A 15,609-nucleotide genomic window follows, 5' to 3' on the forward strand; every position below is an offset into this window, starting at 1 on the left:
AATACACATCGAGAATTTCCGATGTGGGACTATTCTCCCATGCACTTTATTAATGAATAATAAATGCTATTTTGTGATGACTTTAAACATTAATTTCTCATTCACCCTTAATCGGTTTTAAGCAAATTAATAGTCTAAATCTATCTACGCGAATCGTAGATTTCAATTTTGAAGTCAATTACGACTTTCAACAATTGATGACTTCCTTCCTCTAAATCGTTTTGGTCCATTTAAGGCCCCAATATCCAACATGCTTATATAAGCAGTTCCGAGAGTCCGAATCCCTTCCGGGCGCTTGGACCGTGACGTCGGCCAACCAATCAGTGCACTCTACACTGGCGACGAGATAAGCTTTAGGCATTCCATACCAGTTCCGGGCGCTCAGACCCCCCTTTTCCAGCAACCCTTTTTTCTGCAAGAAAAAGTTAGTCCGAGACAAATAAAAATTATACGACCCTGCAAAACAAAGTTAACACAATATGACAAATATAGCAGTAATTAGATTTTGCCTCCTCGAGACCAGAATCTAGTCAAGATCTCAACTTAGGTTTCCAAAATGAATCTAAGTTGGATCGACGCCTACTGTTCCCTCAAACGGGGAACGCGTCCTCACCAAAGTCACTCCCCTCCAATGACTTACCTTAACTTACCGTTTTACCAGACATCCGGTCAGCCCGTTGACCTGTCTAAACTTCGTGCCAACTATCCAGTCGGCTTGTTGACCTAGCTGGATTTCGTGCCAGATATTCGATCAGCCCCTCGACCTATCTGGACTTCGTACCAGCTATTCGGTCAGTCCGTCGACCTAGCTGGATTTTGTACCAACTATTCGATCAGCCCGTCAATCTAGTTGGATTTTTTTTGCCAAATATCTGGTCAGCCCATCGACCTATTTGGACTTCTCCTATCACAATAAACCTAACTTAATTTACTTTGTCATTCATTAAAACCTGAGTTAGATCGTTAGTACAACCTGCACCAACATACACTTCTCTTTTAAAACAGTAGAATTAAGAGTACAACACTAATAAAAAGGTTATCAACAAATTGGATAGATCGGTGTGTCGTTGTCGGTCTGCCGGAGAAGATTCTGACATCTTGGAAGCGTAGCTCGAAGGCAGACAGACTTTCTAGAGTAGCAGCAGGAAGCGGGAGCAGTTGGAGGCCCAATCAAATGCATAGTAGCTCGTATATGTGTTCTATATTGAAGCCTTCACAAGACCCACTTATATAGGACATGGAAGGCGCCTTCCATACCAGTTGAAGGCGCCTTCAACCTGGCAAATTCGATCCCGAATAGCCCGACACTTATCCGCGACAAAGTCAAAATTCCATCCTGCGAAAGACGCCTTCCATAATCATGGAAGACGCCTTCTATGAACAATACGAAGGCGCCTTCGGACACTGTTCATCAGAAGGCAAATTTGCTCCCCTTTTTTTCTACAAAACAACGTTAATCCAAATAACCTACAAAACAAGTATTAGAACACTAACAATCAATAATAAAGAATAGTAATTAGTTCCTTTAACCGGGACGCGCCCTCACTTAGTCACTCTCCTCTAGTGACTTATCTTTACTTACCACTTCGCCAGACATCCGGTCAGTCCGTCGACCTGTCTGAACTTCATGCCAGCTATCCGATCAACCCGTTGACCTAGCTGGACTTTTCGCTAGATATCCGATCAGCTCGTTGACCTATCTAGACTTTGTACCAACTATCCAGTCGGCCCGTTGACCTAGTTGGATTTCCTGCCAGATATCAGGTCAAGCCGTCGACCTATCTAGACTTCTCCTGCACACTTAATCAAGTGGTTAGATCACAATAAAATCTAACTTAACTTACTTGTCATTCATCAAAATCTGAGTTAGACATTGGTACAAACTGCACCAACAGGGTAGAGAGTTGATCATTTACATCATTGATTTCTTTATGAAGTTACATAAAATTCAGTAATAATATTGATTATGTAAAGCTTGATGTGCAGTTTAGTAAGCATGGAAACAACATTTTCATGAATTGTCACAAATTTTTTAGAGGTAATTCCACAATTGAATGAAGTATGAGTGATTCCATATGTATTTATTGGAAGAGCCTATCAATGCAAATGCACCACAAACAAACAAACAAACAAAACAAACAAACATCTACTGATGCCAAACAAGAAAGAAGCATGTTGTATGGTCAGTTCATGGTGGCAATTCACCAGTGAAATACTCACACAACTTGTCTCGCAAAGCAGTTCCATTATCATCTGCTACGTCACAGAATCGTTGGTTGTAACTCGCGTCATGTTCATGTGACAATGGTATCTCGTCTATCACTTCATCTTCCATGTCTATGACAATGTTGTGCAGCAAGCAGCAAACAAGGATTATTCTCGGCAGTTTGTGTTTATCCGGCCTCCACATCTCCCCATGAATGATCCTCCACTTATCTTTCAGTCTTGCGAATGCTCTCTGTGCCACAATGCCAGTTGCAGAAAGTCTTCTGTTGAACTCTACTTGGGTGTGTGAAAGATCCTTCCCTTGATAGGGGGTGAGAAGCCATGGAAGAAGGGGGAAGCCGGCATCTCCAACGACATATTCTTGCACTTCTGAACATCCAGGAAGCTTCACTTTTTCTCCATTCAACCTTGTACCTTTCTCGCACATTTGGTAGAAGCCTGAGCTGCGCAAAACTGGCAACTCACTCAAGCTACCCGGCCAACCAGTGACTATGTCTCGGAACTTCATCCCTGGGTCCACAACGGCCTGCAATACCATACTGTGGTTCTTCTCGTAATCAAGCCATGTTTTGCTTGCTGTGTCCATGGAAGCTAGGCACATCATGATATGGGTGATATCAATGACACCGAAACAATTTGGCAGACCATTTAGTTTCTCAAACTTGGATTTGATAGTTTCTATCTCATGAGAGGTCGGCCATCGTAGGTGGTGAATGCCTCTCTCCTCCATAGCCTCCACGAACCGCCAAGTAACCTGAGCAACAGTTGAATGGTTCAACCCAAATGACACTCCAATATTCAATAGCGATTCACCAGAGCCTAATCTTCGCAGAGCAACAGCCACTTGATCCTCAATAGACAAGAGTTTGCCATCTGTAAATACGAGGCGCGATGTTTTGGCCATCAACTCATCCCTGACTATCGAACATATGTAGTGGAAGGTCTTCCTTGAAATCTTAAAAATTGATTCAAATTTTCTTGGTTCTTTGGAAGACAAGTGCCCTGGAAGTTAAGACAACGGTCATTCTATGCATGAAAAAATGTAAACTTTTCTACAAAATAATTAGAAATTCAATGTATGACTTGGATATAAGTGCTCTCAGTACAAGATTTTCATCAATTAGTATCTCACAAAAATTCAGAAATAATTGGTTGTTGAGTAGAAACTAAATTAGCCAACGAAGACTGTGCAAAGCAAGCCATTGAACCATCTAATTTTCAAAAGTTTCAGCCTTTGGATGCTTGCTCAGAGTTTTTACATTGTTTGTTTAGATGCTTGAGACTGCCAGGTACTGCATTCAAGCAATAGAGTTTCCAAATAGTTGACCTCAACAAAGAGGGTTGCTGTAGAGATCGTTTCCGTTGGATAAAAGATTTTGGAAAATGCAAATTTTTTTTAGTGTATCAAAGTATGAACCAAGGGAGTGAAAAATAATTTTACACGCTGGTAAAATTCAGCCTTCGTGAATTCAACAAAAAGATCAAAGTGATGGTCTTCGAATGATAATTAGTGTACTTGTATATTATGCACAACAATTAGATTTAATATTCATTGGCCTTTTACCAAACAAATTAGTCAGCATAGAAATGTTAAAGCTTGAGTTGAAGTTCCATTTCTGACAAACTTAGACCAGCTTGATAATCATAATGAAAGAACATAAATCTGTAATGTAGTAACTAGTTTGCAAAGATTAGGACCTATCCAAAAGGATTTATACAAGAAGAATTTCCAGTTAAGGTCACAAGGTGATATGAACGAAGAGGTAGAAAAATACTGAAGACCTCGCTAATTGTTGATTGGTTTAAAGATATTCTCTGTATCAATCTCAGCCAAAACAGATTCTGTCATTGATCCTTGAATAAAACAACTGAGGGCTTCCTCATAAGTAAATGTTATACCAAATTTGAGCATGCTGAAAAAGCATACACTTAAAACTATTCATGTCTGCAAAAGTGAGTTGTTCTCTACCAAAGACCAGAGTTGACAATCTAAGAGGAATAATGCAGAATAATAAGAGCTCAATGGAACCAACACATTCATCACTATTCTACTCATTAAGCACACACCATCAAGGAGTTTGTCTGATAACTCATTGTTTATCCTAGGTACAATGGTTAACATTGAAGCAGAAAAGAAGATGGATCACGGAGAAAAGAAACAAGCAAAGAAATGCAAAAGATTTTTTGTAGCATGCTCTGGTATCCTAACCAACATTCATAATCATCTTCTCTTGTGTTAAGGTTTTTGTTCGCCATGCAATCCATGAGATGGTTGGAATATATAACTTATGAATTGATTTAGCAGAGTCATGGCCTACAATAAACCATGTCAACCTTAATAATTGTATGACTTAAGGCCCTCAATCTCTGACAAAATCTAATTTGTCTAGTCACATATTGCTCATATATTAAAATTGTAAAATTTAGAGATAAATCCAAATGCAATCTCAAAGCCTATGGGCCTGTAATATTGAGACATAGAAGATGGTAAAAAATAACAGAAAAAATTTTGAAGTTAATATAGACAAGTCTAATTCTTTGTAAGCTCATTAATGTTTATAAGCTCAATGAGTTTGATGTCTCAGTTGAGTAATATAGAATATTCTTCCGAAAGTGGGTGGGAGCTACGAGAAAGATGAATGAAGAAATTATCTTCTCTAGAACATCAAAAAATTTAAAATATTGAAAGTATAATAGTATGCACCTATTCTGGATGGAAAAAATAAAAATGATAGTGAGTTCAAAATAAGTTAGTTACAATGCAGATTCTCACTTAGCATTTTTTTTGTGAAACACAAATTTTGATTCTTTTTTTATCTGTGATTGTTGCACGAACACTTTTTCACGATCTTCTTTCTCTTTAGTTTTTAGTATCCTACTATTTATGCTCACTATTTCAAACTGTATAGTGCAGTACATGTTCTCCGTGTCGAATTCACCTTAAAATAATTTCAACTAATGTTAGATAATGAAGTTCCTTGCTGTAGGAGAGATTACACTTAGACTGGATCAAATGCAAGCTTCTCATTTATGACATCTTGATGATTTTCTATAATCATGGACAAACTGCATAAGAATACAGCTATTCTTCAAGAAACTATTTTCATAATACCTCAAACTTTGGGAATAAATCAAATTTAATAAATCCTAAACAATATCCATCCTAAATCAGTTCATGTGCTGGATTTAGGTCAGTTGAAGTCACAGTTAATAGACTGGATAAAATTTAATAAATCCTAAACAAATTCTCAATTTGAACTAGAGTGAAACCCTAAACAATTCCCCCTTCGACCAATTAATAGAGAATTAAAGGCACCGATTCATCCCCAATGCGCTTTGACTAGTTACGTCCTCAAACAGCTTGATGCTTCTTAACTCGTGGTCAACTTCAATTTCCACCAAGGCAACTACACCACCAATAACACAACTCTTCGTCGTAATTTAAAATCTCTCGTGCTAGAATGGTCAACTTCAATTATCACCAAGGCAACTACACCACCAATAACACAGCTCTTCGTCGTAATTTAAAATCTCTCGTACTAGAATGCTAAAACCTAAAATACAATTTGATGCACAAAGCAATCCATACGATGAAGAATCAACAATCAAGAGCAGTCACAAATCATTCGGAAGTAAAAGAAACGGGATTACAAATTCAGTGAGCTGTAAGATAACATAGGTAATCGAGATCGAGATAAGGCATCACGAGAAAGACGAGAACCTGTAATCCTGCAGGAGAAGTCGTCCCACCAGTCACCACTCCCCTTCGACGCGTCCGCCGTCTCCACGACGCGCTTGTCGGCTCTCTTCCTCTTCCTGAAGCCTCTGACGGGGCCCATGATACCCCGAAGGCGCCGCCTTCGCTGCCACCGCCGCGAGCTCGATGCAAAGGGGAGATCCACCGACACGGCGGAAATCAAGTAGGGAAAAGGCGGAGACGGCGGGCGGCTTAGCTGGCCGCGGAGGGAGATGAGGCAAGCGAGGTGGGAAGGGGAGGGAGAATGCAGAGCGGGAGGTGGCGGAACGGCATGCAGAGGAGAGTCGCAGTCGCCATGGCCATGGATGATGATGGGTTTTGTGAAGGAATGGAAGGGAAGCAACAAATGAGAGTGGTCTTTTGTAATGGTACGAGAGAAGACTTTTGTTCTTTCTTTTTCTTTCCTAAATATGGAAATTATTTATTACAGGGCAAAAATCAAAATATTGCCTTAAAAAATATCAAAAATATATGCCATCTTAATTTTATTTTTAAATTAATTTTTTACTTGTACAAAGTGTTATAAGATGAGAGCTAGTTTACTCAAAATTATTAGATAATTAATTAATTTTAATAAATTAAAATAAATAGCTTTAATAATCATGAAGAAATTGTATGCTCGTTATCAAGGGTTCTTTGCTGCCTTCGAGTTCAAAGAATACTGTCCTATACAAAGTTAACCCATAGAAAAGAGTATCAGCAGAGATGTTATAGAAAAAGAGTATTAGTGAGAAAAACCTGAACCATCTTCGATTATCGTTCCCTATTATAGTCTTAATGATATCCATTATGACATTATGATTTCTTTTTACCAACACTTGCCGGCATGGCCAGCTGTTTTGTAACGATGTTAAGGACATCGACAATGTATGGTTTATGAGAGCTTTATAGAATTAAAAAAAATGAATAAAAAAATTTAAATCAGTATAAAAATTAGGTTTTAGATTTATAGTTTGAAGTAGTAATAAAAATTTCAATCTGTTCATTTATCTTAAAATTAATGTAACATCAATTTTATAATGTTTATGTGACATATTAGAACCATAAAAAAAAAAACTTATAAAACTCTAACTATTAGAGATATCATAAGATCACCTCCTTTAATAATGATTAATGCATGTTGATTCTATTTGGGAACATTGGCCAATGAATCACTGATAAATCAATAGAGATATTGATTTGGATGTTAATGATTAGATCAAAAGTACTAGGGGGAGGGGGGAGGGGGGAGGGGGGAGGGGGGGTGAATAGTACTCGTGGCTTTCACTCGTTTCGGTTTCATAAAGAATACAAGTAACGCAGCGGAAATAAAACAATCAACACGCGAACACAAGTGATTTACTTGGTTCGGAGCCTGTGGCGACTCCTACTCCAAGGCCCGCGATCGTTGATCGCTTTCGGTGAACAACAACTATAATATCATAAATGAGAGTACAACTTTGAAATACAATATTAAAACTAGAATACAAATTATACCGACGATGAAAATCACTATCTTGAAGCTTCGAGTCGTCGGAGTCTTGCCGTAGCTCAGCCGGATCGTCTTATTAGCAGCACACAGGAGAAAGAGCTCTAGAGGATTGATTGTTGAAGGAGCTGCTCGAACTCCTCTTTTATACAGTGTTGGAGGCGCCTCCAACACCATCCAAGGCGCCTCCAGGCCACCGAGTCATCCGTGTGGATCACTGCTGAACTCGTCGCACCTTATCAGCTTGAAGGCACCTCCAATCCCTGGTCCAAAGCGCCTCCAGCTATGTCCGAGGCGCCTCCAGCCCTCGATCGCAACCGGCTCCTGCTTTGTACCCGAGGCGCTTCCAAGCTTCATGGAGGCGCCTCGGACACTGTTCATTCGAGGCTTATGGTTGGTTTTTTGTACCTGTAAGATGCGTTAGTCCCAAAACAACAGCATACCTTGCAAGACAATGTTAGCACACATACAATATAGTAAGAACAGTAATTGACAGTCTCTGGACTGTCCGGGTCTGACTTCAGATTTCCGATCGGAAACCCTAGGTCGACCCGACGTCTACTGTTCCCTCTACGGGGAACGCGTCCTCACCTACTCCCCTCAGGAGAGATTACCTGATGTCAGTCAGGTCCTCCAAACCGACTGGATTTCCTACCTAGGGTTACCACCCCCTAGGACCTAGGGTTACCGCGCCCTAGGGTTTTCCTTCACCTAGGGTTACCACCCCTTATGACCTAGGGTTACCACCCCTAGGGTTTTTCACCTGCCTAGCCGCAGTTAGGACTTTCCTACAATCTCATTTAAGCACATTAGATAACAAGGAATCTTAACTTTGAACCCCTTTGCCATTATCAAAACTTAGATTTGATCGTCGGATACTTCCCGTACCAATATTAATCACATGGTAACAATGAAGATTGACAAAGATGATCTTTTATAGGATGATGATTGACTTTTCTCCGTGTCTCAAGATTTATATTGTTATCTTTTTTTTAAAAAAAATAATTCGAGATATGTGCAATTGTTATATATTTTCCTGAAATAATTTAAGATTGGTACTATTGTTATCTTTTCCATGAAATAATATGATATTTGCGTGATTATTATCTTTTTTTTTTATAAAATAATCTAAGATGAGTACAATTGTTATATATTTTTTAAAATATTCCGAGATTCCACTTTGAGATAATAAGAAGACGAGCGCCTAAAAAGATGGGGGTGTCAAAGAGTCGGAAGCATCTAAAAAGATGGGATGTCAAAGAGTTGGAAGCGCCATGGAATTGAGGGCGCTAAGAAGTTGAGGGTGCCAAGGAATAGAGGTTGACTTAGTTTTCCCTTTGCTTGAACTGTCAAAGAGTCGGGGGCGCCAAAGAGTCAAGGTTACTAGAAAGATGAAACAAACTCTGTTTCCCCTTGGTTTAAACCGTTACCTCAATAGGACCATCAACCTTCCTTATTCATGTAGTGTTTTTATTACCTTTGGATTACAGGGCTGAATATTAAACGTCAATCTTTCTCCTTTTGGGTCGACCCGACCGATCGGACCTAGGTTAGCCCCGCCCATACGTCCCTGTCTATTAGGCTATCCAGATTCTTTAATGGTCAATCATATCTATGGTTTATTCATAAATTTAACTCTTGTATGAATAATATAGAGTTAATAGTTGACAAAGGAAAACATATTTGAGAAAGATTAGGAGCAATAATGTATTTGAGTAGATTAGGAAGAAAATAGTTTCGTGATATTACGAGTGTACACATTTGCTTATTTTAATTAATAATAATTTTATTTTCCATTAATTTTTTTTTTAAAAAAAAGCCATAATAAGTTAATTTAAAGTTAAAAGATAATAAAATTTTATGATCGCGATGAAAAGGAAAAAATATATATTTTGAAACAATATGAAATTTGGCAATTTGAAAAAGTAGGATTTGTAATTTAGATATTTATAAAATTTAAGTGAAGACTATTTTAATGATTTAAATTTTGTAAGAGAATAAAAAAAAAATTGATAGGCAAAATAAACAGAGAAACGTGAAACATAGTTTATCTATTCTGATAAATGCTAAATTTATATATAAATTATATATAAAGAAAGAAGTTAACTCTTTACTCCATTTTGGTGGGCGAGTCGTTGGTCGTCGCCTTGTCGCCAAATGCAGTGGCGGTGGAGCCGGCTGCGTTTCATTCTCTCAGTGGGACATCAAGGGGCCACGAGGAAGAAAAAGCTCGAGACGTGCGCATTTCACCCTCGTTGTCCTTCCTCGCTCCTTCCTCCCCTGCAACATCGCCATCAGGCCCATCACCACCTCGCCCCTGCCTCTTTTTAGCCTCCCTCCTCAGCCGTCCCCCAATCGTTCCAAGAATGCTTAATCAATCCCATTTGCCTCCCGCCGCCGCATTAGAGCAGCGGCCGCCGCCATTAACGTCCATGGAGGCCCAGAAAGGTACCGCCTTTGAACCTCCCGGAGTGATTTATTGCCCTTCCGCTCGTAAATTTGATTCCTTTTTATCGCAGAGGAGGAGAAGAATCTCAAAATTGGGACGCCGGCTCTGGCGCCGTCGAGCTCCGACAAGCGGATAGACCAGAAACAGCAACCGAAGAAGAAGTACGTAAAGCAGGTGACGGGGCGGCATAATGACACCGAGCTCCACCTCGCTGCGCGGCGAGGCGACCTGGCGGCCGTGCTTCGGATCCTCGCCAACGTGGCCGAGCAGATGGAGGAGGGAGAGGTGGTTGACAAGATGGCGGCGGAGATGACCGCGGTCGTGCAGGAGACGAACGTGTTCGGGGAGACGGCTCTGTTCACGGCGGCGGAGAAGGGGCACCTCGCCGTGATGGCGGAGCTACTCAAGTACGCCGACAAGAATTGCCTGCTGCGGAAGAACAGGTCCGGTTTCGACGCTTTCCACGTCGCCGTCAAAGAAGGACGTCAAGGTGGACAGAATTAAACCTTTCGATCTTCTCCATTAAAACCCGGCTTAATCAACAAACAATGTCTTCGATCGATCGCAGACGTCGTGGAGTTGCTGCTTCGCCACGATCCGCTCCTCAGCAAGACCTTCGGGCCGTCGAACACCACCCCTTTGATCTCGGCGGCGTCGAGAGGGCACACCGAGGTGATCAAGCAGCTGCTCGCGCAGGAGGTGAGCATGGTGGAGGTGGCGAAGCGGAACGGGAAGAACGCCCTGCACTTCGCCGCCCGGCACGGCCACGCCGCCGCGGTGACGGCTCTGCTGGAGAAGGACCCGCAGCTGGCCCGGAGGACGGACGCGAAAGGGCAGACGGCGCTGCACATGGCCGCCAAGGGCCGCGACCATGACGTGATAACAGCGATCGTGGACGCCGATCCCGCCATTGTTATGATGCCGGACAAGTTCGGGAACACGGCGTTGCATGTCGCCACCAGAAAGAAGAGAGCAGAGGTACTCAGGATCTTTACTGCCACCGGATCCGTCGATTCTTTCGAAAGATTATTTTTTTTTTAATTTTTTTTATCGATTAATTCAGATAGTGAATCTTCTTCTTCTACTGCCCGACACGCACGTCAACGCCCTGACGAGGGAGCACAAGACGGCGTACGACATGGTCGACGAACTGACGTTCTCCGATGAGTCCGCAGCCATCCGCGAGATCCTCTCCCGCCACGGCGCGCTGCGCGCACAAGACCTCAACCAACCCCGCGACGGCGAGCTCCGCCGCGCCGTCAAGGAGATCAAGCACGACGTGCTCACCCAGCTGGAGCAGAGCCGGAAGACGAACCGCAATGTCCACGGCATTGCCAAGGAGCTCCGCAAGCTCCACCGCGACGGCATCGCCAACGCCACCAACTCCGTCACCGTCGTCGCCGTCCTCTTCGCTTCCGTCGCCTTTGCCTCCATCTTCGCGGTCCCCGGCGGCAGCGACGACCGCAACGGCGCGGCCGTCGCCGCCCGCGGCACCCCTTTTCGCGTCTTCTTCCTCTCCAACGCAGCTGCTCTGTTCACGTCGCTGGCGGTGGTCGTGGTGCAGATCACGGTGGTGCGGCGGGAGACCAGGGCGGAGAGGAGGGTGGTGGAGGTGATCAACAAGCTCATGTGGCTGGCGTCGGTGTGCACCACCGTGGCCTTCCTGTCGGCGGCGTACATCGTAGTGGGACGGAGGGTGCGGTGGGCGGGGGTGCTGGTGACGGTGATCGGCGGCGCCATCATGGCCGGGGTGCTCGCCGCCATGACGTACTTCGTGGTGAAGTCGAAGCGGCTTCGACGGAGCAGGCGAAGGGAGAAGTCGTCGACGGCGACGAGGATAAGCTCCGTTTCGTGGCATCGCGACTTCTCCGATTCCGATCAGTTCCATCCCGTTTATGCCATTTAATTCATTAATTTATTTATCAATTATTAAAAACAATTTAAAATTTTAAAAAATATATTTAATTTGTTTCTTGAATCCGAGTATCCGGCGACCTGTAGAACTGCCGTCAGCCCGTAAGGGTGATAAATTAGGAAGGGCTTCATCCGACACCCTTTGTATGAATTTCCGGATGTAAAATAAAAATATAATAATATTATTATAATAGAGGAATAAGTTTATTTGATTGTTGATTGATGAATCACTATATTCTTACATTTCTCCACCATTTATCTTATAAATATAAATATTTGATAGAAATAAAGTATAAGATAATTCTCTATTTTTTTTACTATTAAATTATAATATGCTATAAACATGAGCACTCTACCATAGCAACTTATAAATATTCTTATTCTTAGTTTTTTGAAACTCTTAAAATAATATAATTTTTTTATTTTATATTAATACTTCTGAAAGCACAATATTTATACTCTTGAAATAGTATAAATTTAAATTTATATTTAGTGCAAATTTTAATTCAATGTGCTCCTAAATAATAGGACATGAACTTAGGTTGATATATTGTGATATATTAATATATCTATAATTTAAAATATAAAGATATAAATTTTTTAATATTCTTAAAGAATATTGATAAGTTTTATCAATGTTCTTTGAGAATATTGCTTTACTATAAATACATATTAATATTCCTTAAGAATTTTGATTAAAGATATAATATTTATCAATATTTCTTAATAATATTAAATATATATTTAATTTGATCATATTATTATGATATACTTATTTAATATTTCTTTCCTTTTAATTTTTGTTGATATAATATTTTTGTATGTACATAAATATTTCATTACTTCAAATAGTAACACATTTTTCTATAAATAATATTATTCTAATTATTTTAAAAAATATTTTATATATTGGTTGGACAACTATTACAAAATTTGAATTTGAAACATTTGACCTAACTGGAAAAAATTATTTGTCATGAATTTTAGATGTCAAAATTTACCTTATCGCTAAGAGCTTAAGAGATACAATAAAAGAAGGAAATAACGAATCTTTGCAGGATCGTGCAAAAACACTTATTTTCCTCAACATCTTGATGATGGATTGAAAGTTGAGTAATTCACTATAAAAGAACCACAAAAACTTTGGAAGAATTTGAAAGAAAGATTTGACTGTCAGAGAATTATAGTTCTCCTAATAGCTCGTTATGAATGGATGCATCTCCGCCTATAAGATTTTAAATCTATAAGCGATTATAACTCAACACTATTCAAGATTAGCTCCAAACTCATAATTTGTGGAGAGAAAATTACTGGTCAAGATTTATTAGAAAAAACTTTCTCCACTTTTCATGTATCGAATGCGCTCCTACAACGGTAATATCGTGAGCGTGGATTTAAAAAATATTCTGAGTTTATCTTTGCCTACTAGTTGCTAAACATAATAATAAGTTACTCATGAAAAATCATGAATTGTGCTAAACTAGATCTACATTGTTTCCTGAAGCAAATGGAGTAAGCACCCTGGGTTGATTTTGATGTGGTCAATAATGTTAAGTTAAGCTCTACATTATTTGATGCCTTGTGTTTAAGTGTGTAGGGATTTAGGAACACAGGAAGTTGAGTAGAAGATGCAACAAGCGAGAAGGATAGCACGGGAAGCGAGTCGACGAACTCGGTGCATCCGAGGGACGAGAAACTGTAAAAGAATACACCGAGAGACGAGATACTGTGAAAGAGTACACCGAATGACGCGTGCAGCGCTTCCGAGGGACAAGAAGCTAGAGTGGAAGATTGCTCAAGAAGAAGGCCTGAGTTGGGTTTAGGTGAGCTTAACTGTAGATGGCTAGAGAATCACTCAAGCGACCAGAATAGCCGAAATAATCAACATGAAGTTGACTTGTCTAGGTGTCTGGACTTGGTTTGGGAGCCCAAACCACCTTGGACCAGCACAGGCGCCCCGTCAAGATGTTACTGCGAGAATGACGTTTGGAATTCACGTTAGTAAAACTCTAGGCACTCGAACCGTGTCCAGACGCTCGGGTATCGAGAAAATTCTATCACGAAGTAGATAAGGTGCACTACTGCAAGTACCTAGACCTGCTCCAGGTGCCTGGAGCTGCCACATCAGCCAACAAACAAATTTGACCAGTAGGCTATATAAATAGAGCCCTGATCTTAGGAGTTAAGCACAACACTTGTTGACAAACTCTGTGCTTTTAATTCTAATTATGTTTTTACATTTCTATGCTGTCAACACTGTAAGAGGCTACTCTGCCTTTATCAAAAGGAGAATTTTCTATTAGAGCTTTTACTGTCTTGGATTATCAACCTCCCTAGTTGCAAACTAAGTAAATATACCTCATCTTTAATTTATTTTATTATTTCTCATTTAACAAACTTCTGTTTATCTTTGCTAGATTTGGAAAGCAAAAGAAAGTTGTAATTTAATTTGCAAGCTATTCACCCCTTCTAGTCGGCCTCAACGGGACCTACAAGTGGCCAGTATCAGAGCAAGATTGCTTTAGAAGGACTTATAGTAGTTGATCCGGTGATAAGGGCGGGGGGCCCTCATGAGGGCAAGGTCAACGACACGTAGAGGTCAGCAGTCAAAGGGGGCTCGACGAGCGGGCGGGACATGCTGATCACTAGGCAATGACCTTCATCCGAGAGAACAACCATCTTGCCGTGAGCCCAGATTTCCAATGCAGGAAAGAAGAGCATATGGCCGAGCGGATAGTCCGCTCGGCCGCAGTGCAAAGCTAGAGTAAAGGCCGAGCAGTTGCTCGTTCGGCCAGGGTGTCAGGCTATGAGAGCCGAGCAGGCGACGACCCTAAACCTTCCCGGACGGACGCCCACCTACGCTAGACCAAAGGCGAATATTCTGGCCGAGCGGCTTGATGGTCGATCCGGGAAGAGGAAGTCAAAAAGTATGGGACAGTGGGTACGTCATCTTAGTAACCCCTGTTGCTGACAACAGGCATGTTCGAGGACCAGACCATACTCAGTATCGTACGACAAAGGGTTCTGCTGTCCCATCAAGGAGACGCTCAGACTGTAGCAGTATGACGTCAGACATGCTCTTCTGACAAGCCCATGCTGCGGTATGGTATAGGACACGTGTACACCTCGGCTTGTGTGCACCAAGTTCCCATAGCTCTATATAAGAGCCCTTAGACTTCACCGGAGGTATGAAATCTCTGATCCTGGGAGCCACTTTCTTATTCTTCGTCCACCTGACTTGAGCGTCGGAGGGTCGTCGCCGGAAACCCCTTCCCGGCCCGATTTCTTGGCAGGTTCGCCGGAGCTCCATACGGTCGGTCAGAGATCTACGCCATCAACTCGGAGAGCGCCACGTGCCCAGCGTCCGTTGATTCAGCGTTCGGACAGGATCAATTTGGCGCCGTCTGTGGGAACGCACCTGCATCCGAGCGGAAGAGATGGACGAAGCTGGACGACAGCACACCGTAATGCTCTCCCAGGAGGAGCTCGACGCTCTAATCGAGGCAAGAGCAGCTAAGCTTGTGGAGCAACAAAGACAGAAGGCGCACGCCGAGCGGATGGAGCAACAAGCGATGTCAGCGTCAGGTGGCCGAGCGGAAGCATCGCCTGCCACAGTTCCATTTTCATCGGGCCCCTTCAAAGTCATTGAAAAGCTCCGCTCGGGTGCCTATTATCTGGAAGATGAAGACGGATGGCAACTGGATCGACCATGGAGTGCGAACCACCTCCAACCTTACCGAGCGGGGTGAAAGGTACGCCAATGTACTGTATGTTGCATATTTTCCGTTCGGCTGT

At 41.8% G+C, this 15,609-nt stretch overlaps 2 protein-coding genes across 2 annotated transcripts; one reads left to right on the forward strand and one right to left on the reverse strand.

Annotated features, from left to right (window-relative positions):
- Positions 1-2,062: 2,062 nt before the first annotated feature.
- Positions 2,063-6,328, reverse strand: LOC122016504 (protein ALP1-like). The gene is made up of 2 exons (XM_042573826.1): positions 5,948-6,328; positions 2,063-3,228 (listed from the first exon to the last, which is right to left on the reverse strand). The coding sequence occupies exons 1-2, from the start codon at positions 6,063-6,065 to the stop codon at positions 2,189-2,191; spliced, it is 1,158 nt and encodes a 385-aa protein (XP_042429760.1). The 5' UTR covers positions 6,066-6,328; the 3' UTR covers positions 2,063-2,188.
- A 3,379-nt stretch (positions 6,329-9,707) lies between these two features.
- On the forward strand, positions 9,708-12,033 carry LOC122016503 (ankyrin repeat-containing protein ITN1-like). The gene is made up of 4 exons (XM_042573824.1): positions 9,708-9,899; positions 9,971-10,390; positions 10,469-10,878; positions 10,964-12,033. Exons 1-4 carry the CDS (start codon positions 9,818-9,820, stop codon positions 11,804-11,806), a joined length of 1,755 nt encoding a protein of 584 aa, XP_042429758.1. The 5' UTR covers positions 9,708-9,817; the 3' UTR covers positions 11,807-12,033.
- The last annotated feature ends 3,576 nt before the right edge of the window (positions 12,034-15,609 follow it).

This window comes from Zingiber officinale, chromosome 8B (assembly GCF_018446385.1).
Source record: "Zingiber officinale cultivar Zhangliang chromosome 8B, Zo_v1.1, whole genome shotgun sequence".
NCBI classification, from domain to species: Eukaryota; Viridiplantae; Streptophyta; class Magnoliopsida; order Zingiberales; family Zingiberaceae; genus Zingiber; species Zingiber officinale.